This window comes from Prionailurus viverrinus, chromosome B1 (genome assembly GCF_022837055.1).
Source record: "Prionailurus viverrinus isolate Anna chromosome B1, UM_Priviv_1.0, whole genome shotgun sequence".
Taxonomy (NCBI): Eukaryota; Metazoa; Chordata; class Mammalia; order Carnivora; family Felidae; genus Prionailurus; species Prionailurus viverrinus.
The window spans coordinates 202,251,438-202,275,699 of NC_062564.1; the positions used below are offsets into that span (position 1 = coordinate 202,251,438).

A 24,262-nucleotide genomic window follows, 5' to 3' on the forward strand; every position below is an offset into this window, starting at 1 on the left:
TGACCTGAGCTGAAGTCTGATGCTCAACCGACTGAGCCACCCAGGCGCCCCTCTGCATCTCTTTTCATACCTTTTGAATTTTGTTTTATGTGCATGTCGGCTTGAAAAAAAATTTTTAAATGTGCAAAGAATGATAGAAAAAAAATTTGAGGAATTTTGGTCAAAGGATAGCAAGAGGAAGCCAAAGGTAAGTGGATATCCCAAAATACAACCTACAAGTTCTCATGTAACTGTTAGAGGCAAAGTACACATTTGACATTGAGCTTCCTAGTGGCCAGAGCAAAGAGGGATACGTTAAACGTTAAGGAATCTCATGCAGGAAGCTGCACCTGATCGGGAGTTTGGGCTTGCTGAAGTGCTGGATGTAATGTTTGTGTGCAACAGCGACTTTTTGTGGAGGGTGAGTCTCAGTGTCCAGTTCCTCTAATATGGGTTTTAGAGAAGCAGCATGTTAGTTTTTTTTTTTTTAATTTTTTAAGCTTTATTTATTTTTGAGAGAGAGAGAGAGAGAGAGACAGACAGACAGACAGACAGACAGACAGACAGTGTGAGTTGGGGAGGAGCGGAGAGAGGGAGACACAGAATCCGAAGCAGTCCCAGGCTCCAAGCTGTCAGCACAGAGCCCGATGCGGGGCTCGAAGCCATGAACTGTGAGATCACGACATGAGCCGAAGTCAGCAGCAGGTTAATTCTTTATCAAACTTGTACATGATGCCTTTCTGGACAAGAAGCAAAAAAGGGAGAGTTGCGAAGTTTCTACGGGGGAAATGGCAGTGTGGTCGGTTACTTTGCACTTTGTTTTTATTCCGTGGATGGATGGTCTCCCATCTATTGTGGCGATGGTCACTTCATTCTGAGAAGTATGTGCCTTTGAACAACGTAAACTGAAATTCCGGTGAATAGTGCCTCTTAAGGTTTGCTTATTTTTCCTAATGTGCAAGTGGTAAGTTCCCCGTCGGTCTCCTGCTCTGTGGCTCCAGGAAGAGAGGGGGGGTTCGGGAGTAGGGGCTGCGTGTGTTAGTTCTCCGTAGATCTCCACTGGGGCCTCCGACAGTGCAGGAGTCAGAGGTCTGGGGTTTGGGAAGGCGCCCCTCCCCGCCCCCCCCCCCCTCCCCAGAGGACTCTGATTGGGATCGGAGGGCCCCGCCTCTGGTCTTGGTCCTGTCGTTCACAGTCAGTTTTGTGGCGTTGGGCCAGCGACTTCGCCTTTTCCTCGTCTGCAGAGATAATGCCCACCTTGCCCATGCTTGTGAGGGTCGAGTAGGATGAGCGTGGGGACGCCGATGGCGTCCAGTGGGGGCTCAGTAAAGGTCAGTGGCTTCTCCTGTTCCGGCCCTCCCTCATGGCCGCACCTTCACTCTGGTGGGTGGGTAAAGTGAAAAAACAAAACAACAGAAAAACACTTTGCTGCAGGTGGTCCCTGTGGCTTGGAAATTGCGAGTGGCAAAAGCCTCGGATTCCATCCAAAGTGGCTTTAAAAGTATTTTTTCAAATTATAAAAATAACTCATGAAAAAAATACCCAGATGGTAGACGTCACAGTCTCTCGTGGCGAGGGCCTGACAGTTTAGTGCCCGCCCTCCCAGGCCTTCCTCTGAGCCAGACCACCTGCAAACAGATGTCACCCACATCGATACGGTTATCACAGAGTCACAGGCCGTGCGAGCTGTGCAAATTCTCGCTGGTGCGCACACCCCAGCTACTCAGGAAATCCGAGCAAGTAACTCAAAGGCACAGTAGGCTGTGCTTTGTCAGAGAGCACCGCCCGCGTCCTGAAGCCAGTGTCCCACTGACCCTGGGCTCTGGCGGTGGCGTCTGCAGTCTGGTGGCCTGTGTGTGTGTGTGACCTGAACGCGTTTCGTGGTCCTGGCCGAACGGAGGCGGCTTCCTAGGAAGACCCGGAGGGGTGGCCCTTGGGAACTTTCAAATGCTCCTGCCCTTCTCTGGGCAGTTTAGGGTGTTGACACAAAGACAGTGGCAGCCGAAAGGGCACTCCTCTTCCCACTGACCTAATCCCCAGGGGAAGACTGAGGTGGTTTGTTGTACTGTCAGAGCAGCATGGGAGAGCCTTCCTCTGGCCTTTTCCAGGTCTGGCTGGCTTGTCTTATGCTGCCAGTGGGCCTGAGGAGGCAGAATCAGCAGGTGCAGGGGCGGAAAACATCTTCCCTTCTTCCCTTCTGGGTGCTCTTTCTGGTCTAGTAATTAAATAGACATAAGACAGATGAACAGGAGAAAAACTAATGTTGTCCGTACGGGGGACTCCAAGAAGTGACCAAAGCAGGTAGCTTTTATACCTTTTAGGCAGAGAGGCAAGAAAACTGTGAAGAATTGACGAGACGAGGGGGGGTTTGGACTTGGGGCCGAAAGTTAGTGAAAAGGAGTAAGGTTTGTTTTTACAGCCCTGTCGGCCCTAAATTCCCCGTCTCTGGTGATAAGGCAAACGTCTGTCCTCCTGGTGCAGGGAGGGTGCCTCTCACACAGGAGACTCATTTCCTGCTTTCAGGGGGCCAGGCAGGGCCACGGTGTCCTTGCTGCTTCTGAGAGACTTTAATTCATGATCGTCCGTGTGCCAAAGTGGCATGTTTGCAGGCGGCATTCTCTGTGCTCCTTCACAGACGACTGCAGAGGACTCCAACAAACCTCAGATTGGAGGACAGTAAGGCTGTTCTTTTTTTTTTTTTTTCTTTAAAAGTTTTCTCCAGTGCTTATTTAATTTTGACAGAGAGACAGAGAGACAGAGCAGGAGTGGGGGGTCGGGGGAGCAGAGATTGGGAGACACAGAATCCGAAGCAGGCTCCGGGCTCTGAGCTGTCAGCGCAGAGCCCGATGGGGACTGGCACCCACCGACTGCAAGATCATGACCTGAGCCGAGGTCGGCTGCTTAACACACTGAGCCACCCAGGCACCCTGAGAGTAAGGCTGTTTCAAACCTTCCTGTAAGAGACTTGTCTAACTTGAGCTCACAGTGTTACTCGTCAGTGTGGAAGCACTTTGGATGGGACCTTCACGTTGGCACTAGAAACTACCCCTTGGTATTCCCGGAAGCAATAGGCAAGCGCTGCCTTTGTTCCTTGGGCTCATGCCGGCGTCTGACGGTCAGTGTGACCTCAGCCCTGTGAAGGGAGCGCTGTGGTAGGAAACTGAAATCTTAGTTGAGAGGCAGCACGTCAGAGAAGTTGGCAGTAAGGGGCTGTGGAGTCAGACTGCCTGAGTTCGGATCTGCCCTGCCACCTGCCACGTGCCTCTCACCCGAGGAGGCCACTCGGAGCCTCAGGTGCCGTGTCTGGGGACAGAGAGGCAGGGGAGGTGACGCTGGCCTTGCCTGTGTCGTGGGGCCGCTGTAACACAGTGCACACGCTGACCACAGCACACGCGTATTCCCCTACAGCTTGGGAGGTCAGAAGCGTGAGATGAGTTTTCTGGGCTAAAATCAAGGTGTTGGCCAGGTCGGTCTTTCTAGAGGCTCCGGGGGGGGGGGGGGGGGGAGTCTGTTCTTTACCTTCCAGCTTCTAGAGGCCGCGGGCGTTCTTTGGCCTGCGGCTGTCTCCGTGGACGTGTGGCCTCCCTTCCAGTCATGCCTCCCTGTGTCCATCGTTTAAGGATACCTGTGGTTATTTTGGGCCCACCCAGATAATCCAGGATCATCTCTGCCGTCTCAAGGTCCATAACCGTAATCCCATCTGCAAAGCACCTTCTGCCGTTGACAGGTGCTGGGGATTCCAACACGGGCACACATGGGGGCCACCATTCAGCCTAGCACCGTCCCTGCCTTGTGGGATTGCTAGGACTGAATGAGACGCACCGGGTCTCGGCCCAGTGCCCCCTCCAAGGTGGTGTTCTGGGCCATCTTCCCTGCCCCCTGCACCCCCCCCCCCCCCCCGTCTGACCACCCAGAATGCCGTCGGTCATCACCGTCACAGGACTCTGGTATTTTCTGTGCAGCACTCTACCCCATGCTACGTTCTTGCTCGTTTGTTTCTTCACTGCTTGCTTCTCAACCCCTGCTAGACCAGAAGCTCACGAGAGCAAGGCCTAGGCTCAACGATTGCTCTATCTCCAGGGCCTGGCACGGCGCCAAGCTTTAGTGGGTAGTTAATACATATTTGTTAAATGGATGAATGAGCATCCAGATTCCGAAACACTCCACCGTGGAGCTGTTTTTCTTGCTGTTTTTATGACAACGTAAGCATTTTCCCATGGTCTTAAATATTCTTTCACGATCTCATTCTTACCCCTTAAGTACTGGTCTTCTGTGTAGCGCGATTTACTTCACCAGTCCCCAGGATCGGGAGGTTGTTCCTTCGGTGACCTTTCCATCCCCGGGAGATGTAGTGGTCTGGAGCAAGTTTGCCGGCCTGCCTGCTGGGGTGTGGCCCTGAACGAGTGAATCAGTCTGACCTCCTTGACCGCAAAGGGTAAAGACAACGATGTTACAGATGAATCAAAGAAGCAAATCCACTGTGCCGGTAGACACGCAGGAAGCCTGGGAATGAGCTCTGGTTAACTCAGAAGACTTCAGGAGGAGGAGTTCTTTACAGGTGGATGTGGGCTTTAAAGCCATGCTGAGATGGAGAGAAGGCTCTTTTAACTTCTGATTTTTGCTTTACGTTTCAAAATTTAGTAAAGTCAACTTGTTATCACGTGCTATGACATGTAGTTAAAACTTTGTAAGTGGTCCTCAATTCTAAAATAACGTGATAGAACCTTCTTAAAGTAACTTGCAGGCTACAATCTGGCAGAAGAGATAAGCAATGTGTTTGGGTAAGCATATCTGAATGCATATTTAACGCACGCTTAACACATATCTCTGTCATATTTGAATTTGGTGAGACTGTGGGCTCAGGTTGTATGACTTTCAGTGGATGTGGCTCTAGGTGTCGGTAGGAAGCCGGGGGAGGCCGAGGACCCACTACTGTGTGTGTGAGAACGGAGCTTTACCACGTTAGCCCTCTTTGGCTCCAGGAACTGAAAGCCAGCAGCAACCCCACAGGCCACTCAGCTGCCTCCTGGGGCTCTTGGGAATCTTGGAGGCTTCTCGAGTTCTCCTGCAGTATACCGGTTGTCTGCTCGCTGGTCTATGAGTGAGGCGAGGGCAGGGACTTTGTGCGTCTTTGTTCCTGGGGCCAAGCACCATTAGTGCTGGGTGGATGGGTGGATGGGTGGATGGGTGGATGGGTGGGAGGAAGGAAGAAAGGAAGATGGAAGGATGGATGAATGGATGGAAGGAAGGATGGATGGAAGGATAGGTGGATGGATGGAAGGAAGGAAGGATAGGTGGATGGATGGATGCATGGATGGAAGGGAGGGAGGGAGGGAGGGAAAATGGCTTCACAGCTGCTGGGTGTCTCCACTGTGCTGTGTACTTTGTTAGCCTTCAGTGGCGAAAAGACTACCAGAATCCCCAGTCTCAGAGGTTTCATGGTCCCTTGAGGGAAATAAATCTCAATCAAACAGTCATGTACTTATGAGTGTGATTAGTGCTGTGTTAGGAGAGAATGATGGGGCCTTGGTCTAGCTCAGGTGGGCAGGGCAGGGGTGCTTCCATGGGGGTGGCTACTTATGACAGGACCTGAAGGATGTGTCACCAGCCATCTGTCCCTCGTGTCTGTCCTGTGAATAAAAACTTTGCATCTACGGAAGGGTTCCAGGAACAATTTAGTAAACACCCGTATCACATTCATTTTATTGTGCCTCTATTTTTTAAAAATGGAATCATTTGAGGGTCCCTGGGTAGCTCAATCAGTTAAGCACTGACTTCAGCTCAGGTTACGATCCCGCGGTCTGTGAGTTCGAGCCCCGCGTCGGGCTCTGTGCTGACAGCTCGGAGCCTGGAGCCTGCTTCGGATTCTGTGTCTCCCTCTCTCTGCCCCTTCCTGGCTCTCTCTATCAAAAATGAATAAACATTTAAAAAAATGGAATCATTTGAAAGTAAGTTGCAGATACCGTGTCATCTAACCCCTAACTACGTCAGCGTACAGATCTTCAGAGTAAAGACGTGCGCCTACGTAACTGTGAGCTGTCACCGCACCTGCAAGAGTGATCAGTCATTCCACTGGACCGTGACCACGTTCATGAGCAGACCCAGCTGCACCAGCCTGTTCTTCATGAACCGGCATCCCGTGAGGCTTGTATGTTGCCGTTAGTTATTTGTCCTGTGATTCTCTTGGTATAAAACAGTAATTCTGCCAGTTTTTCCGGGCATTTATCTTTTTTTTTTTTTTTTTTAATGACTATGGGTCAAAGATGCGTTGAACACATGGAGATGAGTGAGATGGCAAAATTGATTCTAAAGGCATTTGAAGAACTAGGTGTTTATCGGCATAAAAATAAAAGAATTAAAATAAGATTGTTAGGTTAGATTTAAACCAACAGACTGGTAGGGGCAAGAAAACAAAACCTTCTGAGTTGTTTTTTCCATTGGACATAAATCTACCAGTTCATATGTCACTTCACATTTTCTGGGCTCTGATAAAGTAATAAAAAGCACAGGCATAGTCTCCTGGAAAACTGAATCATCTCCAGGCAGGTATGTTAACAATGCCCAAGTATGAATGGAAGGTATACCCCACCCCCCCAGGGCTTTGTCTTCCAAATTTTGACTAATTTCTCTTAAGGCTTTCCCTAATCCTTTTTTTTAATGTTTATTATTTATTTTAGAGGGAGAGACAGCCAGTGTGAGTTGAGGAGGGGCAGAGAGAGAGAGAGAGAGAGGGACAGAGGATCCCAGTCTCTGCTGACAGCAGACAGCCCGACACAGGGCTCAAACTCCAGATCGTGACCCGAGCCAAAGTCAGCTGCTTAACTGACTCAGCCACCCAGGTGCCCCGCAGTCCTTGTATCCGAAATCAACCTCTCCCCGTTTATCCTATTACTTTTTGAAAACCGCTTTGCCTAAGTATAATTCCATAAAATTCCTCATTGTGCGTACTGAGTGATTTTTTACTAAGTTTATGCAGTTGTGCAACTCCCAGTGCAATCCAGTATTCGGGTATTTTCCTCACTGGATGAAGTTCCTGTTGGCAGTGGGTCTCTACTCCCCCCCTCCAGCTCCAGGCAGACACTAACTTGCCTTCCGTCTAGAGATTTGCCTTGTAAAGAAATGTCATAGAAATGGATCGTGCAGATTAGCCTTTGCGTGGCTTCTTCCACTCTGTCCCGCTCTGGGGTTTGCCTGCATCGTAGCCTGTGTCCACGGCTCCTTCCTCTCCATCCCCATGCTCAGTTAACGTGTGCTCACGTTGTGAAGATTTGCCTCAAGTCTCTCTCTGGACGCCTGTTTTCTTTGCCTTGGGCAGGTCCCCAGGAGTGCGGTAGGTACACATCCAACGGTGTAAGAAACCGCCAGACGCTTTCCCAAAATGGCTGCACCTGCCAATGACTTATGCAAACTCATCTCTCCATGTATTCTCCTGTTCCTCCTCATTGCCTTGTCGTTCTGAGTGTGGCCTCGTGGATATCATGGACTTCTTTCTGAGTGAAGAAGTTTCTGGTGGCAGTTTGGGAATGCGGTTATCCAGAAAATCAGCCTGGGAAAGCCTGGTACTCATAGTCTGGGGACTTGTGAATTTCCATCACAGAGGAGTCTTGCATGGTCTCAGACCGAATTTGTTCAGCCCTTGGACATTGGACCCATGGGCTGACCAGAAATAACGTTTGACCCCATGCAGATTTTAAAGATTTTTGTAAATTGAGGTATAATTTATAAGCAGTGGGATGCTCTCATCTGAAGGGTGCTCTCCAGTTAGTTTTGATGAGTGCATGTAAAGATGCCATTTCTGACACCCCGCACAGATTCTAATGCCCCTTCCCAGCCAATCCCCCAGAAGCAGTCGTTGGTCAGATTGCTATCAGGATGTGTTTGGGTGTGTACCCTGACCTTCGGATTGAGCTAATCTTATTGCAGAAAAAAAAAATGAGCAACGGTGTAGAGAATAAAAATTGCTCATCATAAGCCCACGACCCAGAGGTTAGTAGTGTAGGTATTTTACATAGTTCCTTTTGGTAATGCACATTTTTTTATTTTAAAAAACCTTACAGAGCAGAGCTTTGCCCTGTGCTCGGTGTTGTGCTGCCTCCTTTTAAGAGTGTCCCATTTCCCAGCATGATGTTGCTGCGCTGAGATGCCGCGTCGCCCACCCCTTCGTGTCGGCCTGCGTCGGCTCCAGCGGGCGCGGGGAGCCGCGGCGGGACGGAGGGGTCGGGACCGGGGGACTCGGGACCGGGGGACCCGGGACACGGGAGCCGCCCCGCCGCCCACACCGCTCTCGGCTCCCCGCCTCCCCGCGTCCGCGCGCCAGGCCTGACGCGCCGAGACGGAGCGCGCGATCGGCAGCGCGGCATCTGCGCGCGACTGCGCGGCCTGCCGCCCCCGCCCCCGCCTGCCGAGCCGCCGCCCGAGGTCCCCGGAGCCGGCCGCCGGAGCCCGCCCGGGCATGGAGCCGCCGGCCGCGCGCCCCTGAGCCCCGCGGCGTTCATGGTGAGTGGGGCCGCCCCCCCCCCCCCCCGAGGGCCACCGCCGGTCACCGGCCGGGGCGCCTGCGTGGGTGCGCCCGGTGCGTGCGTGTGTGTTGCACACGACTGCTCCAGCGAGCCGAGGCTTGCAAGTGGCCGCCGTGCGCCCCGCGCGCCTCCCTGCATTCTTTGTGTGTGCGGTTCCGCGTGATTTTCTAACAGGCCTCGGTTTTAATGGTGCAGTGAGAGGCTGAGCGAGCGAGTCGGCGCCTCCTGATTGTTAACCACCCCCCATGAGATTGCAGCCTGTTCTCGGATTCGGGTCAGGCCGGGCTCCCCTCTCAGAGGCGAGAGTGGCCTGTGCCTGTGAGCCTGGGGGAAGCCTTTGTGTGAAGATGAGCCCGTACCCTGCTTGCGCCGGGTCCCAGTAGGGTGGTCAGATTGCAGCATCTTGTTGAAACCCACAGCTCATTCGCGAGACCGCAGATTAACTTTTGTGTTGTAGACCTTTTGTAAGGGACACGACAATTAGAAACGGCTCCGGAGAGTTGCTCTCCCGAGGGCTCCGGAGAGTTGCTCTCCCGAGTGCCGTTTCCGGTAACTTGGCGACTGCTCTTTGGGAAAGTACTGCCTGGTGAGTAGACTGGAGGCTCTGAGGGGGCCTTCTTCCTGTGAGGTCAAGCCTCGGTGGTCACCAGGACTGCCCTCTGGCAGACTGAGCACTCGTGAGACCTGGACAGGCCACTCTTCCCCGCTAAAAATGTCAAAACCAAAGCGGTGTCGTCTCAGATTCCAAAGCGGTGTCGTCTCAGATTCCAAAGCCGTGCCCCTCTCCCCCCAGAACTGCTTGTTACAAATGGCAAAGTGTGAAACCAGCGCAGTGTTCCTTCCAGGCACTTCACTGCCCTTCACTTTTCCCTTCGGCCCTGTTAAGTACCCCTCCTGGCGGGAGATGCCGAGAAGAGTCGTTTTTAGTAACACGACAAGGTAAGAATTCCCTGCCATTTTCTGGGTACCTGCTGTGCCTGTGTGCCTTAGGTTAACCCATTCTCAGTCCATCGACGAGGAAACAGGCTTGGAAGCGTGAAGGGATGCGCTCAAGGTCACGCTGCGGTGGCGATAGTTGAGGAGGTGCTGGTCGAGACCCAAGCCTGCTTCCTTCCTGGTGCTTCCCCTGCAGGCTGCCTGGGTCCCCGGCGCTGCAGATGTGGCGGCTGTGCTGCCATCGACACTGGCTCACGTCAGTCGTACGGGTGCCACGTGTGGTGACCCGCCACGCTTTGTTGGAGCCATACCCCCAGCACGTCTGTCGTCCTTTGAGAAGGCTGATCTTGGTACCCTATACAGTTGAGTCAAGGACTGGAGTGCAGGTGTGGCCTGATGGCCCGTTGTCCTTCCGGCAAGTGTAGATTTCCAGGCAGCCGGGGGCTTCCGTTCCTGGCCGCACTCTTCCCAGGGCTGTAAGTGGCGTTGACAGCCCCTCCTGCCGTCCCGCCAGGAATACTTCCTGTTCATCATTCGAGAGAGAAGCTTGATCGTTTCTTCGTCCTCTTAAAACAGATGCCTATTGAGGTCATCTTTTTTTCCCTTCCTAACGGCAGGTTGTACGCCCTAGGAGTGTGTCCCCCTTCTCGCCCTTCACGTCGTTCAGATCACACCCATGATGGGGATCCTTCCATGGGATGCGTCTCACAGGCTCGCCACGCCTCACTCAGTTTGCTTTCCGGCTCTGTGCCAGTGCAGCTCCTCTCCGGGGAGGCTTGTCCAGGCAGCTCTAGGCGGCTTGTTGAGACTGTAAAACCTCAAGCAACACAGCTTTGCCTCGGCGTCATTCCCCACGTAACACACTCGTCCTACCCCACGAATAAGCCAGCTCTCGTGCGTGTCTCTTGGCCACCGCCTGTGCTGTCGCAGGCCTCTCCCTCATGGCTTCCGGGCCAATCACCCTGGTCCTCTGTCCACTCATACGGACCCTTTCTGAGATGCTTTCCTTGATTTCCCCCAGCTGTAGGCATCCTGTCCTCCGGGCTTGCTCTCCCGTGGCATTTTTCATTACCTGGTTTCGTAGCCTGTGCCAGCATCTTACTGCCCCTCCCACAGCCCTTCAGGGCTGTGGCCTGGGTCTCCTCGAGTGCCGGGCCCCCTGTAGTTCCTTCGCAGATAAGGTCCCTTTCCATCTTCCTCCTGCCTGCTGACTCTGTTTTGCTCATGGCCCCTGCGTGGAGCTGAGGCCCTGCTCAGATGCCCTGACATTTTTCTGGACCCTTTGCTAGGTCATCGGACCACACCCACCTCTCAGCCCCTGGTTAAGTGCAGTAGGTTCTGTTTGCTGCTCTCGCTGGTGTCGGTCTTGTCTTCCCAGCAGGATGCATGGTAAACCACTCAGGGCAGAGACTTCCAAATTAGTGGCTTGTAAGCTTTTTTGACCTGACACCACCATCCCCCCTGCCCCGGCTTAGACAGTTTGAGACTGCACATTGGCATAACTAGGTATAGAAGTGAAACCAACTGTCCTTACTGTGTGGATTCTGTATTTTTTATCGTTTGGTTTAAAAGAAAGAAAATGTTGCAGGGGCACCTGGGTGGCTCAGTTGGTTAGGCGTCCCCCGACTCTTGATTTTAGCTCAGGTCATGATCTCACAGTTCGTGAGTGTGAGCCCCGTGTCAGGCTCTGCACTGATAGCACAGAGCCTGCTTGGGATTCTCAAAATAAATAAACTTAAAAAAAAGAAAGAAAGAAAAAAAATGTTACCATGACCACTCAAACTGATTTGTCACCAGAACTTTGAAGAACTCTGTTCTCATTTCCTGCTGGGGCCGTGCAGGGCGTTGCACTCTAGCTGTCGCTGGAACAGGTGATTTATACTGCGTAGTCTGCAGGCTCATCAAAATTTGATCCCATAAGGGTCCCAAGAAGGGAAGGGACTTTATGATGGTAAATTGGCCTGAGGCTGGGCCTGGCCCAAAGAAAGGGCTCGTGCTTCGTGGCAGCCACTGAACGGACCTCATCTCACCTCCTCCTCCCAGGAGCCTTCACACTTGATGTCTTTTCACAGGTGAGGAAGCAGGCTGAGCGAGGAGAGAGAGGACTCGCCTCAGGTCAGAGCCAGGCTTCGAACTCACTCTTTTTGCTTCCAGAGACCTAGCTCTTGCCCCATCACGTGCCGACCCTAACGCTGATCATTCATGGCTGAAAGTTGTTTTTCCAGGGACGTTTTATTCACTGCCCTCCCCCCCCACCCCCCCTGAAGGATCCTTAGAGTGAATAGTCCTCTCTTTTTTCCTAGTTAAACAATGATCTTATTTGCTCGAGTGCGCAGACAAATTTATGCCATGAGGGCAGAGGCTGTGAGTGACTCATATTTCCAACTGGAGGAAGGACTTGCTAGGTCTTAACGATTATTGAGCCAACCGGTAAATACGGCTCTTGGTCAGAATGAGTAGGGATTTAGGGGCGCCTGGGCGGCTCAGTCGGTTAAGCGTCCGACTTCAGCTCAGGTCATGATCTCACGGTTCGTGGGTTCGAGCCCCGCGTCGGCCTCTGTGCTGACAGCTCAGAGCCTGGAGCCTGCTTTGGATTCCGTGTCTCTCTCTCTACCCCTCTCCTGCTCATGCTCGCTCTCTCTCTCTCTCTCTCTCTCTCTCTCTTTCTCTCTCAGATAAATAAAACACTTAAAATTTTTTCAAAAAAGAATGAGTAGGAATTTAGCATCCTTATCCTTTTTGTTCCTCTCGAGACGCCTTCAGACAGCAACCGCCTTCTTAATTAAATGGTGGACATCCTCAGGTAGATCCAGAGCAAGTCCTTTGGACTTAGGAATTCTTGGGATGTTACTGACTGTCACAGAATGTACCTGGGCAGTGCCTCCTGAGTCTGTTGGGATCACACCAATTTGTGAGGGAGCCAGGCCCGTCTTGGCCCGTGTGCGCGTCTGCTCCTTCACATCCTTAGATGCCAGCCTCGGCCAGATGGGGGCGCTGGGCCCTGAGGCGGAGCCCACTGAGACGGGCCCTTCTCGGGACCTTGCATGTGCCCCACGGTGGCGGTGGTCAGGCAGCAAAAAAGAGCAGTAGTCCTCAGTTTCTCAAATCGGTTCATCTCGTTTGGAAAATGAGCTGCTTGTAGACACCTCTCTGTGAACTTCTGGAGGAACAGGGCGTAGCATGTGACCTGTAAACCGTTGCTGACGCCATTTATATCCTTCTAGAAAGGCTTTCCCTGGGATTTCAAGTATGGGCAGGACAGTCCTCTTCAATTTTTTTTTTTTTTTTTAATCATGCAGTGCTCTATGTGACTAAAACAGAAAAGTGTTGGCCCTGCACCTGCCCTTAATTCGGTATTACAGGTTGCTGTCATGGTTGGAGGCTTTGTTTGGACGGGATGTGAATGATTAAATTACTTCTGCATCATGTCCGTGAGTGGCTCGCCTGATTTCCGGAGAGTGGTGGCAAGTGTGACTGCAGAACCAGAGGCTTGACTTCTGACCCCCAGCTCCTCTGCTCTGGCTGGGCTGGTCCTTGACGGCTCTGGGTCTCCACCTTCCCTTCTGTGGCCTGGGGACAGAGGCGGCTCCTCAGAGGGCTGGCGTGAAGGCCAGGTTCTGCTCACTGGGTGTGCAAAATCCTCACCAAGCGTTTGGCTCATTAACGTCTGTTTCCACTTGCTGTAAAGAGCTTCTGAGCGCTAACTGAAGAGATCTGATATTTTTTGGTTATGCATCAAGGCGTTTGGTTAATTCAGATACTGCTTTTTGTATCTGTGCTGTTTGTAGACTTGGTTGCTTGACCCTAGAGGTGGGGTGTGTGTGTGTGTGTGTGTGTGTGTGTGTGTGCGCGCGCGCGCGCGTGCGTGCGTATGCGTGCGCATTATGCACTTGTTTCAAGGCTAAGGATGATGGTACTCAGCAACCAGGGCTGCCCTTTCTCGAGAACTTTCTCTGCACCAAGCCCCTCCTTGTTCCTTAGCGCTGTCTGGTCAGTACGGTTTCCCTTTTTGCACATGTGGACACGAAGCTCAGGGATCCTAAGTTCTGCCTGAAGCCACGGCTGGGTATTGGTGGTGAATTTGCTCCCGTACCTGTCTGCCTCCAGAGGCCACACTTAACCCAAGTAGCCTTTTCCCTCTAAAGCTGCACACCGGTTTAAGTATAGTCAAAAAGAGATTGGGCTGGCACGGAGTGGCGGAGTGGCCAGCCCCAGCCCCTTGCCGGCTGCGTGTTTGGGGGTAAGTCACTTCACCTTGAGCCTCAGTTAACCCTATCTATAAAATGGGGGGGAGCCTTGCCACAGAGATTGTTACCGAGATAAAGTGACACAGTGTGTGTAAAGCACATACAGCAAATGGAAACGGGTGTCCACGTTCTGGGACATTTAACTTGGGGCTTGTCGTTTTTGGCCTTGGCATATAGGTCACTAGACCATGGTGACCAGATAGGACCTTACAGGGCATTCGTTACTAATTCTTGTTAAAATGCAGCATGCCTCAGAATCTTTCTTAACATACAGCTTCTGGTAGATTGTCTACGGAACTCAAGATCTGGGCATCCAGGTGCTAGATTTGAAGCTTCCAGTGCCTGGCGTCATGTTAGATTGCAGCCGAGTGCCCGAAACCGCATGTGATCAGATGTGGAATCGATGAAAAAGTGAGTCTGTTTTCTCGGTCTGGGCAGGCAGAAGTCGTTTTAGTATTTTCATGGAACCATTTTAAGTTAGAGTAGACAGTGATGTCATCTAATCTTGTCCATCCAGACGTACAGAACAGCCCCACCCACCTGCTTCTCCGTGCACTCTCTTCTCATAGCTTACGTAGTTTGAGGAAAGACATTTTCCTCTCCACTTTTTAGAAGCCTCTATAGGCTTCTCTAGCTGAGAGAAGAATCTTTTGCCAAATAATTTTACCAGTAACACCCTCCTTGGCAGCTGTTAATAAAATTCATTTAGCAGTTAATTGCGTTCCACTTGGGATACTGCTTCTGTTATCTGGAATGGGTGTTAAGTCTTAGGTTAACTATTCATTTGTTTGTCCTGTCTTACCAATTAGATTGTCTTCCCTTAAGTGAGGGTCCCGGGAGCCTCGTCTATAATAGGCAATCAGAAAGTATTGGTTCTTTTTTTATTTTTTTTTTTTCCTGTTCTGTGGAGGGCTAAGGGTACCCACGCGCGTGCGCGCGCGCACACACACACGCTATGTCAGAAACCGGACTCCTTGGTGCCAACTTGCTTGACTGTCCTGAACTCTCCTGTTTGGGCATTTGGAATGTGGGTCACCAGATGTGACTAAGCTTTTGTGGTTGCAGTCCGTGGGACAGATTAGTTACCCAGGGGTTGAGAGGCTGTTCATGGCACAAATATTTATGTAACAACTTGCAGTGATGGCTTCATACAAAGATGTTAAAGAATTTTTTTATGTTTCTGCTTTTAAGAAAATGAAACAGGGGCGCCTGGGTGGCTCAGTCGGTTAAGCGTCCGACTTCGGCTTAGGTCATGATTTCACGGTTCATGAGTTCGAGCCCCGCGTCAGGCTCTGTGCTGACAGCTTGGAGCCTGGAGCTTGCTTCGGATTCTGTGTCTCCCTCTCCCTCTGTTCCTCCCCCACTCGCACTCTGTCTCTCTCTCTCTCTCTCTCTCTCAAAAAATAAATATTTTAAAAAATTTTAAAAAAAGAAAACGAAACAGCATTTGCAACAACATGGATAGACCTAGGGTGTTATGCTAAGTGAAATGAGTCAGACAGATACCAGATGAGTTCACTCATGTGTGGAATGTGAAGAGCAAAACAAATGAATAAACAACAAGCAGAAACATCTGTAAATACAGAGGACACGCTGGTGGTGGCCAGAGGGGAGGGGTGGGGGTGGGAAAATGGGTGCAGGGGAGAGGGAGATACAGGCTTCCAGCTGTGGATCGAGTAAGTCATGGGGACAAAGTGCGCAGCACGGGGAATAGAGTCAGTGATCCTGTCCTAGTGCTGTGTGGGGACAGGCGGTAGCTGCACGCGAGGTGAGCACAGCATAACACAGAGTTGTCTGTGGAATTGGTACGTTGTACACCTTAAACTAATATAACATTGTGTCACCTGGATTTCAGTTAAAAAACCATGTATGTAAAGTGAAACAGCTTTTTCATCTTCTGCAAAAAATTTTTAACCTCTTCCATCGCAGAAGCGATTTAAAGCCAACAAAAATACATAAAATGAGATGAGACAAAAGAAAGTGGGTTTGAGGTTTCGGTCGGGAGTGGGTATATGAGATGAAGCCGGGGGGATCAGATGGGTGCCGGGATTGGCTGTTGCTCTGGCTCTGAGCTTCCCAGCGGCCACTGCAATCATCAGTAAAACTTGACGTTGTTCAGAAGCCGGAAGATACGCCTCTTGTGGGCCCTTCTAAAGGGGCTGCTGGGATGGCGGTCCTCGGCGGCTCCCCCACCGGCGCGGGGGAGGGGCACGGTTCTCCCCACGGGGCTGTGGGACCCCTTTAGTGGGTGGCTCTTCCTTCTGAAAAGGAAGTGGTTTCAGTGCATTATCCTCAAAATCACGTGAAAGACTTGATTACAAAACCGCTTTCTCGCCTTCGGAAGGGCGTCATAACACCTGAGCTGGCCAGGCCCACAGGTATGCCTTGTTTCTTTGTCCCAGGAATATGAAGACAAGGCTGGACGACCTAGCAAGCCGCCCTCTCCGAAGCAGAATGTGAGGAAGAATCTTGATTTTGAGCCACTTTCTACCACCGCACTCATCCTGGAAGACAGACCAGCGTGAGTCTTTTTCTTTTCTTTCTTTCTTTTTTTTTTTTTCATGTTTACTTACTTTTGAGAGAGAGCATGAGCAGGGGAGGGGCAGAGAGCCAGGCAGACACAGAATCTGAAGCAGGCTCTAGGCTGTCAGCACAGAGCCTGACATGGGGCTTGAACTCAGGAACGGGTGAGATCATGACCTGAGCTGAATTCGGACGCTCAACCGACTGAGCCAGCCAGGCGCCCCGAGACCAGCGTGAGTCTTAAAAGACTCTCTAGAATGTTTGCTTTAGTAGATAAGTACAGTTTACACTAGAAAAGGGCTGGGGGCACCAGAGGGGAGAAGAGTAAGCCATATTTCATATTAGAAATGCTCATTTCCTCTTTATTTCCTACATTGACATGTGTTCTCTGATAATAATAATAATAATAATAATAAAAGAACTTATCTGGAAAACTGTCCTTTAACACGGAAATTCTGACTCCGGGTTTTCCATTCAAGTGGTTTTTCATTTTAATTCAGCGTTTAGAAATACTTAAGTAGCTATTGTAAATTATGGACCGGCTTGTAACTGCCAGAACCCCGGGAAGTGTATGTAGCTCACAGGCGGTGTTGCAGGGGCGCCCCAGTCCTGTAGGACAGGTCCTGGACTGGCCTGCTGGGTTCTGTGGGATCTGCAGCACACGGGCTGCAGCGATCTCACCAGGCCCGCCTCTCTCTGGGCCTCTAGTGTCCCTGCACGGATGAGATCGGTTTTGAGGGCGGGTTTACAGACCACACTTGGAGACCTTAGGGAGGTACAGGCCGCAGCTCTCCTCGCTTCAGTATCGAGCTTCCATAGAACACTGCGCTTGAACAGAAAGATCCCTCGGCTGTGAAAAGAGGGAGAAAGAGAGATTGTAGAGCAGCGGTCCCTTGGGTCCCCGCCCATTCTGAAATTTAAAACTGATAAAGTCCAAAGAAGAAATGCGTCTTCTGATGTTAACTCGTGGTCCTTGGAATTGGTGGGTATGTCGTGGACGGGGAGAGAATCCCTGAGGTGCCGGATTAGGAAGGTGGACAGAGACGTGGAAAGAGCCCACTGAGGATCACCGCTCCCGCAGTGCTCCCAGAACGGTGGCCTCCAGGAGACAGCACCGTGCCCTCCTGCAGCAGGGCGGTGGCTCATTCCGAGTATGCCCCAACGCGGGGTGCACCAGCCAGACCTTGCCGCCTCCCACTTGTCAAGGGCCAGCAGATTCTCCCGCGCTTTCCTGAAGGAGCCTGCGTTTTAGTGTTTTTACCCAGGATTTGAAGTTGCACACCCCAAGCAGGTGCTCAGAACTGTGGTGCACATTTGTGTATAAGAAACCAAACAGATGAGCCAGTAGCGGATACGAACAGACCTTGTGCCCCTGAGAAACTGGCCCAGGAACGTGTTCGTACTCGTGTGCCACCCTTCCGGAGGGCCCCCGGTTCAGTGACCGTGACAGTTAACTAGTGCGTTGTCAGCTCACAGTTGCTTTGGAGACTGGGGTGAAAAATTCCAAAAGGTGAAGTGTTTATTGGGACCGTGGGCAATCGTTCTTTTCTTTCTAGTTATCTTTGTACTTCAGGTTGTTTACAGTGAGCTTGTTTTAGCGTCTGTAAGTATGTTTAGTTTGTGAAGTTGTTGTGTCTTTGTAACAAATGGAGTTTTTTGGTCTTTGAGTGTGTCATTTTTTTTTAGTAAGTCATTCTGAAAGTTTTGTTTTTCAACGACTTTTGTTTGCTATTTAAAATGGTGAAAATTAGGGGCGCCTGGGTGGCGCAGTCGGTTAAGCGTCCGACTTCAGCCAGGTCACGATCTCGCGGTCCGTGAGTTCACGATCTCGCGAGATCTCGCGTGATCTCGCGTGAGTTCGAGCCCCGCGTCGGGCTCTGGGCTGATGGCTCAGAGCCTGGAGCCTGTTTCTGATTCTGTGTCTCCCTCTCTCTCTGCCCCTCCCCCGTTCATGCTCTGTCTCTCTCTGTCCCAAAAATAAATAAACGTTGAAAAAAAAAAAATTTTTTTTAATGGTGAAAATTGTTTATTTTCTATCAAGAAATCTCCCAGCGAAGCCAGCTGAAGAAGCCCAGAAACACAGGCAGCAGTATGAAGAAATGGTGGTTCAGGCCAAAAAACGAGGTAACGGGATTCTTGCGTGTCGGTTGTGTAAGACAGCACGAGATTTTTGTCTCTTTCTGGAGAGTTTTTTACTTTCTGGAGCCCTACATCCTGAACCTTGGGGAATGTCTTAATGTTTTGAAGTTTATAATGTTCCATCAAAAGTGTATGTTTCTACTAACCGTCCGTTCCCGGTAGCTTTATTCAAGGTAATAGAATTTACACAAGAAAAGAGACCGTGCAGGGTGAAAGTGCTGGTTTGGAGAAAGCTTCAGCCAGTGGTGATGTGCAGACTTCCTCCCCTCCCTGGGCTCTCTTTTCCTTATTTACAAGAAGATGTGATTGGATTTGATAAAATCCTTGCAACACTTAAAATCCCTAGGAGTCCACCGTGTTTGAAAAGTATACGTAATCAACAAAATGTGGCCCATCCATACAGTGGAATATTAATTCAGCCGTAAGAAGGAAGGACATTCTGAGGCGTGCTACCACAGGAACGAACCTGGAGGGCCTTACACTCAGTGAAAGAGGCTACTCGCTGAAGGACACACAGATGGAAGTAGAAACGTGGGGGCCGGGGGAGGAGGGCACGGGAGTCCGTGTCTAACGGGTGTGGCGTTTCATTTTGGGAAGGCGGGAAAGTTCTGGAGACGGACGATGGCGATGGCTGCGTAACAGCGTGAACGTACTTACTCAATGCCACTGATCCTACATTTAAAAGGGTTAAGATGTAAATTTTGTTTTGGGTGTTTTACCACCATAAAAAAATACAAGAAAGGATGTGTCAGTTAAGATGCAGGGTATTTCTCAGGGGGGCTGCTTACACACCAGGAGGGGGGCGAGGCTGGGACTTCTGTTGGGAAGGGCATCGGGCAGGGGCCACGGGCGTCTGGTGGTCCGGTAATGTTCCCGTTTTTGACCAGGCGGTGGATTTCACGGGTTTCTTTTTTTGATCGGTGAACTGTGTTCTTACGTGAGTACCGCCTCCGTACGTGTGCTCTGCCTGAAAAGCTTCCCGAGAGATGGGTGACACCTGAGCTTTTGAAACTCCTTGAGCCTGAAATGGGTCTAGAGAGAGAGGCCCGTGGCGGCTTCGCAGCGTGACCCTGAGGAAAGTCACGCTGCGTGAACAGGGTGGGTGTCAGTTAACAGGTGCTCTGTTCTTGCTTCCGGTCGCGGTCGGCAGAGCTGAAGGAGGCGCAGCGGAGAAGGAGGCAGCTGGAGGAGAGGTGCCGCCTGGAGGAGAGCATCGGGAACGCCGTCCTCACCTGGAACAACGAGGTTTTGCCTAACTGGGAGACAATGTAAGCCGCGGCGTAGTCGGGCTGCTAGGCCACCAGGCGCTTCTCTCTGACACCTGTAGCCGGCGGTGCTGTTCACTGTAGCTCCCGTCACAGCCCTTGGCGAATTTACCTAATATGTTTGCGTGGCCTGGAGTCTCCCTCCCCGCCTCGGTTGCGTCCTGTCGATCCTTGCCTGGATCCCGTGACAGCCCCCATCTAACCCCCAGTTTGTCTTGTGCTCAGTAGCCAGAGGGATCTTCTAAAGCCCAGGTCTGTGTCCCTCCCTGTATAGAGTGTCCGTGACTTCCTGCTACTCCGTGTACAGTGTGAATTCCTCTGTGAGATAGCCCGCTGCTTTATCTGTAGGCTCACCTTCCAGCTCTCCTTCCTTGATGAGCCCTTTTCTTAGGGAGCCGCAGGGCCTTTGCATGTTCCATGTCCTTTGCCTGGAGTGCTCTTGCCCTGTAACTCCTCATCCAGCTACTTCTTCATTCTTTAAAGCTGAGACTTCCCTGGGGAAAACCTTCCTGCCCAGGTGATTGTAGAAGACCCCTGGGTCTGCTGCATCCGTGTGCTCACGTGTCTATAGTCCTCTTTCTGAAGATGGGGACCGGGTCTTCTTTGACGACACCCCCCACTGGCCAGTACCCAGCAGAGTCTGGCGGCTGCAGTCATCTCAACGGCAGAGGGGCAGCTGTAGATCTTTTCTTCCTGCGTGTTCAGAATGGAGAGGGGACAGCAGTCCCAGGGCCACGCACAGAGGCCGGTGCCTCCTTTCGGGCCTCAGCCCGTTAGCCGGGATGCCGGGGAGCTTGGATGCGAATTTCCCATCAGCTCTTGTCCCTTCCCACTGAACCGTGTGGCAGGATGTTGGGGACTTGCTTCTGGCACTTGCCCGGCTGTTACTCGCTCTCGTCACAGGGTCAGATGGCCGTTGAGCATGTCTACTAGGTAAACAAGCTGTTCCCAGAGCCTGCTTTTCTGGGCTGGACATGGCTGGGAAACCCTTTTTGTCAGTTGGGACCCAGTAACAAGGGTTGAGGTGCTCAGAGCCCTGGGGCTGCAGAACCGCCCCTCCCCATCCGCGCTGCGCTGTCCGATGCTTGACGTGGTCTAGATGCGTGCGTTTATATGACAGCTGCCATTCAGTTCGCCGGCGGGGCTCCAGGCACTGTGCCGGGTACCTCTGTGCTCCGTCCCCCTTAATCTTCAGTACGGCCCCTGGAGGGGAGGGTTTCACCGTCCGGGTGTTAGCGGGGACGTCACGGGGTCAGAGGGGGGCGATCTGCTCTGGGCTCCGCGGGTGTGGGTGGAGCGGATGCAGACCCGGTTTCTGCAGCACCAGCCGGCGCTGCATTGAGAGGCGCCTGGGGAGTCTTTGGCACTTTACGTTTGTCCGGTGTGTTGGCAGAGCGTGTCCGTCGCGGCCAGCAGACCTCAGCACCTTTGTGCAGTTCCGAACGTTCTGGGTTAGCAGAGTCTCCTCTGCCAGTGGAGTTTGGCAGCTCATTACCCAGGTGGCCGGTGCGCAGCAGTGCGGTGGCCGGCCACGGGGCTCTTGGGATCCCCTCCCCTGCGGCTCTGCGGCCGTGCCTCCCGGCACCCCCACACCGTGCCCAGCTGTCGGCAGTTCCTGCAGCCGGCCAGGCTATTTCTTGTCGCTGTGCCTTCCACTCAGAAAGCCCTTCCCAGCCTCTGTTTGCTTCACCTGCTACTGGTCACTCGGGGTTCAGCTCCAGAATAGCACCCCAGGGCCCCTGAGCTGCAGCGCCCTCCCTGCTCATGCGGGGCCCCTGGCACACCTGTCACAGCCATTGCCCAGTGGAAGCCAGTTGTTGATCTCCTGGCCTCTGGAACCCTGGGCTGCAGGCTCCCTGAGGGCAGGGGCTGTACCACGTGACTGTGTATCCCCCGCTCTCGTGGTCTGGGGCTCGGCACACGGGCAAACAGATTTCTTCATTGAGAACAAACTCATAATTTCATGCTTCCATTTTTGTCCAGGTGGTGCTCTAGAAAAGTTCGAGATTTATGGTGGCAGGGAATCCCTCCCAGTGTGAGAGGCAAAGTCTGGAGCTTAGCCATTGGCAACGAGTTAAACATCACCCATGGTGAGTAGCTTGCGTGGTCCTAGGCTTGGAGAATCCATTTGTCATACCCCCGCCAGCCTCCACCCCCAGCCTTCTGGCTTCTCCTGTCCCCTTTGGCCCGTTAGGAAGAAAGGCAGCCGTTGCCGTGAAGCCGTGTCTTGTGAGAGGCCTGGTGACCGTCCTCCGGGAGGCCGGGGTCACTCCTAGCTGCTTCAGTTACCTGGTAGTTCAGAGCAAACAACTGCCTTCTTCCCGATACCGGTCCTCCTCCCTGGACAGACAGGGTGTCAGAGCATCGGCGGGCTGGGGCGTGTCGGAGTCCTGTGGACAGCACGTCTTGATGGGCACATGACAGGGTTTCTGTGGAGGCATCCTATTTGGGGGATTGTTGGTTTTTTGCAGCATTTTGTTCCAGGCACCTTAGAGGGACGGCTGCTGTGCGCAGGGGCCCCTGAGACACCGGTAGCTTGTGTCAGAGGAGACCTCGAGATGCGTACTCCCCTCTCTTCGGGCTGTTTGTCTCGCTGGATGCCCTGTGGGGTGCACTGGCCCTTGTCCTCCTTCAGCGGCGCCCAGTGGGCTCCCTTCGCTCTGAGCCCATCGCCCAGTGAGCCTGTGCGCGCAGCGGGCCATGGACGCCAGGAGCTCAGAGACTTAGGATTACGTGCTTGATAGATGGTGGTCTCTATTTCTTCCTTTTCTCCCTGGCTGCGGTCTCAGCTGCTGAGCCCGGAGCTGCTTCCTCGTTGTCTTTGTATTGGTGCCCAGGAAGTGGGCAGTTGATGGTGGCGGTTTTTACCCTGTTGAAGACATTGGAGTTGAAAACAGATTAATTTGGATCCTCTCTGTGTAGCTAGGGCTCATGTTATCTACTTACTACTTTTTTTTTTTAATCTTACAAGACTTTCGTCTTCTCTCCATGATCGTGGCCTTGGCCAGGCAGTGGATGGTTACTGGTTTCTATATATAGTGGTGTCCTCAAGGCTCCCTTTTTGGCCCAACCCATACCAACCAAAACTCTACCTTCTTCATGTGAGACGACGATGTGTAACATTTAACCTGTAGCAACTGATTTGTTAAGAGCTTCCCCAGAGGTAGAGGTGTGGAGGAACTGCTGAGCGATTATCCGGGTCCTTATTCTTGAAAACTTTTCTCAACTCTTTCAACGGCCGATTGTGGTACAGAGTACTGTGTGTGTGTCTGGTTTTCGTTGATGCCTGGGTAGATTTTATTTGAATTAGAGTCTTCTGTGGACCATATCAGAACAGATTAGGCTACACAGCTAATTAATCAGTTACATACCTTGAAAGTTTATCTAAATGCTGATATAGGCTCATTTTACTTAAATTGCATCTTTCTTGAGCTGCCTAGCGTCCGTGGCCCCCGCCAGAGCTGGTGCTCAGGAAGCTGGGGTCCCGCCTATCATGCTCTCCACTGTGTCACCTGTGCCCAGCCCAGTGCTCTGCACACGACAGGTGCATTGAATGAACAAATGCCAACTATTGGGCTCCACCTGATCTTCGTTTTACTGAATATTTAAGCCAGTGTAAGAACACAGACGGTCGTGAATTCCAGTTGTCCAGGCCGGACATCACACTAGAGTCTTTGCTTGCACGTCTTACAGAGCATTGACGGCCATCCTATGCCCCAGACGCTCGTGTGTGGTGGAGGCTGTCCCCTGCCTGACTCTGAAGCCCGCGTTCCCAAGTTGGGAAGTCCTGGAGTTTTGCTCTTAAAGGTTGTGGTTGTGAGACTGGACACTTAACTGGAAGTCAGTGTGATACTAGTTATTAGGGAAGTAATCCGCTGTTAGGGAAGTCAGGCTTGTGCTCTGAAATTGGATTTGGGAAGAAGGTGTCCCCGTAGACACAGGAGTAAAGCCACGGAGATCATATTTTTTAAAACCCTGACCCTTTGACCTATCCTCCCGTGAGCCTGCTGGCGTCTGTGCTTTAACTGTCCCATACCTCATTTGGGAAGGGGCTCCCTGTGCTCAGGGGCCATGCGGCCGTTCTCTTCCGTCTTCTGCTACCGTGACCGAAGCTGGGCCCATCTCCTGGAAAGTGAGAGCAGGCCGAGGCTCCCCACACCCTCCTGTCTAACGATGATAGGGTGAGGTTACATTTCACAGTCCTACCCTTTTCTGCCCCGGCCCACTAGCATGCTGGCTCTCAGATCTTTGACGAGGCTGGAGAAAGGTCATTAATCAAGATTTCACCTGTTGGAGCATCATACTGTTAACTGGAACTCTCGGCTTATATTTTAAAAAATAGCATGTGCTGTCTGGAAGGCAGAGGTGGTGTTCTGCCTTATTTTCTGCAGGTAATGGTGGGGAAAATAAGGTCACAGAAGTTCTCTGGGTAGCTGCAGGTAAAGTCTTAGTGATCCGTTGGGGCCCGTCCGTGATCCGGACGTGGATGGCCGGGCAGCACTGGGACCGGGCGATTTGGAGCCTGCCTTGTGGGGACTCATCCTGGTGGTGCCCCGCCAGCAAGAACCTGTAGGTTTTGAAGCCTCTGCCCATTTTGCTTGCCCCCCCCCCCCCCCCCCCGCCCGCTTCAGGCAGCAAGATTAGGAAGGCTGGG

General features: G+C 52.1%; 1 protein-coding gene across 10 annotated transcripts in view; it reads left to right on the plus strand.

The window, feature by feature from the left end:
* TBC1D14 (TBC1 domain family member 14) overlaps positions 1-24,262 on the plus strand; it is a 112,336-nt gene that overhangs the window by 61,006 nt on the left and 27,068 nt on the right. For 8 of the 10 annotated variants that reach the window (XM_047857075.1, XM_047857072.1, XM_047857073.1 and 5 more), the window contains 4 exons: positions 16,084-16,202; positions 18,246-18,328; positions 19,494-19,611; positions 21,592-21,698. In XM_047857075.1, coding sequence (XP_047713031.1) covers positions 16,084-16,202; positions 18,246-18,328; positions 19,494-19,611; positions 21,592-21,698 — 427 coding nt within the window. Of the gene's footprint in view, positions 1-2,513; positions 2,656-8,380; positions 8,476-16,083; positions 16,203-18,245; positions 18,329-19,493; positions 19,612-21,591; positions 21,699-24,262 lie in introns of those variants that run through there. The other 2 variants (XM_047857081.1, XM_047857082.1) reach the window with 2 other exon arrangements.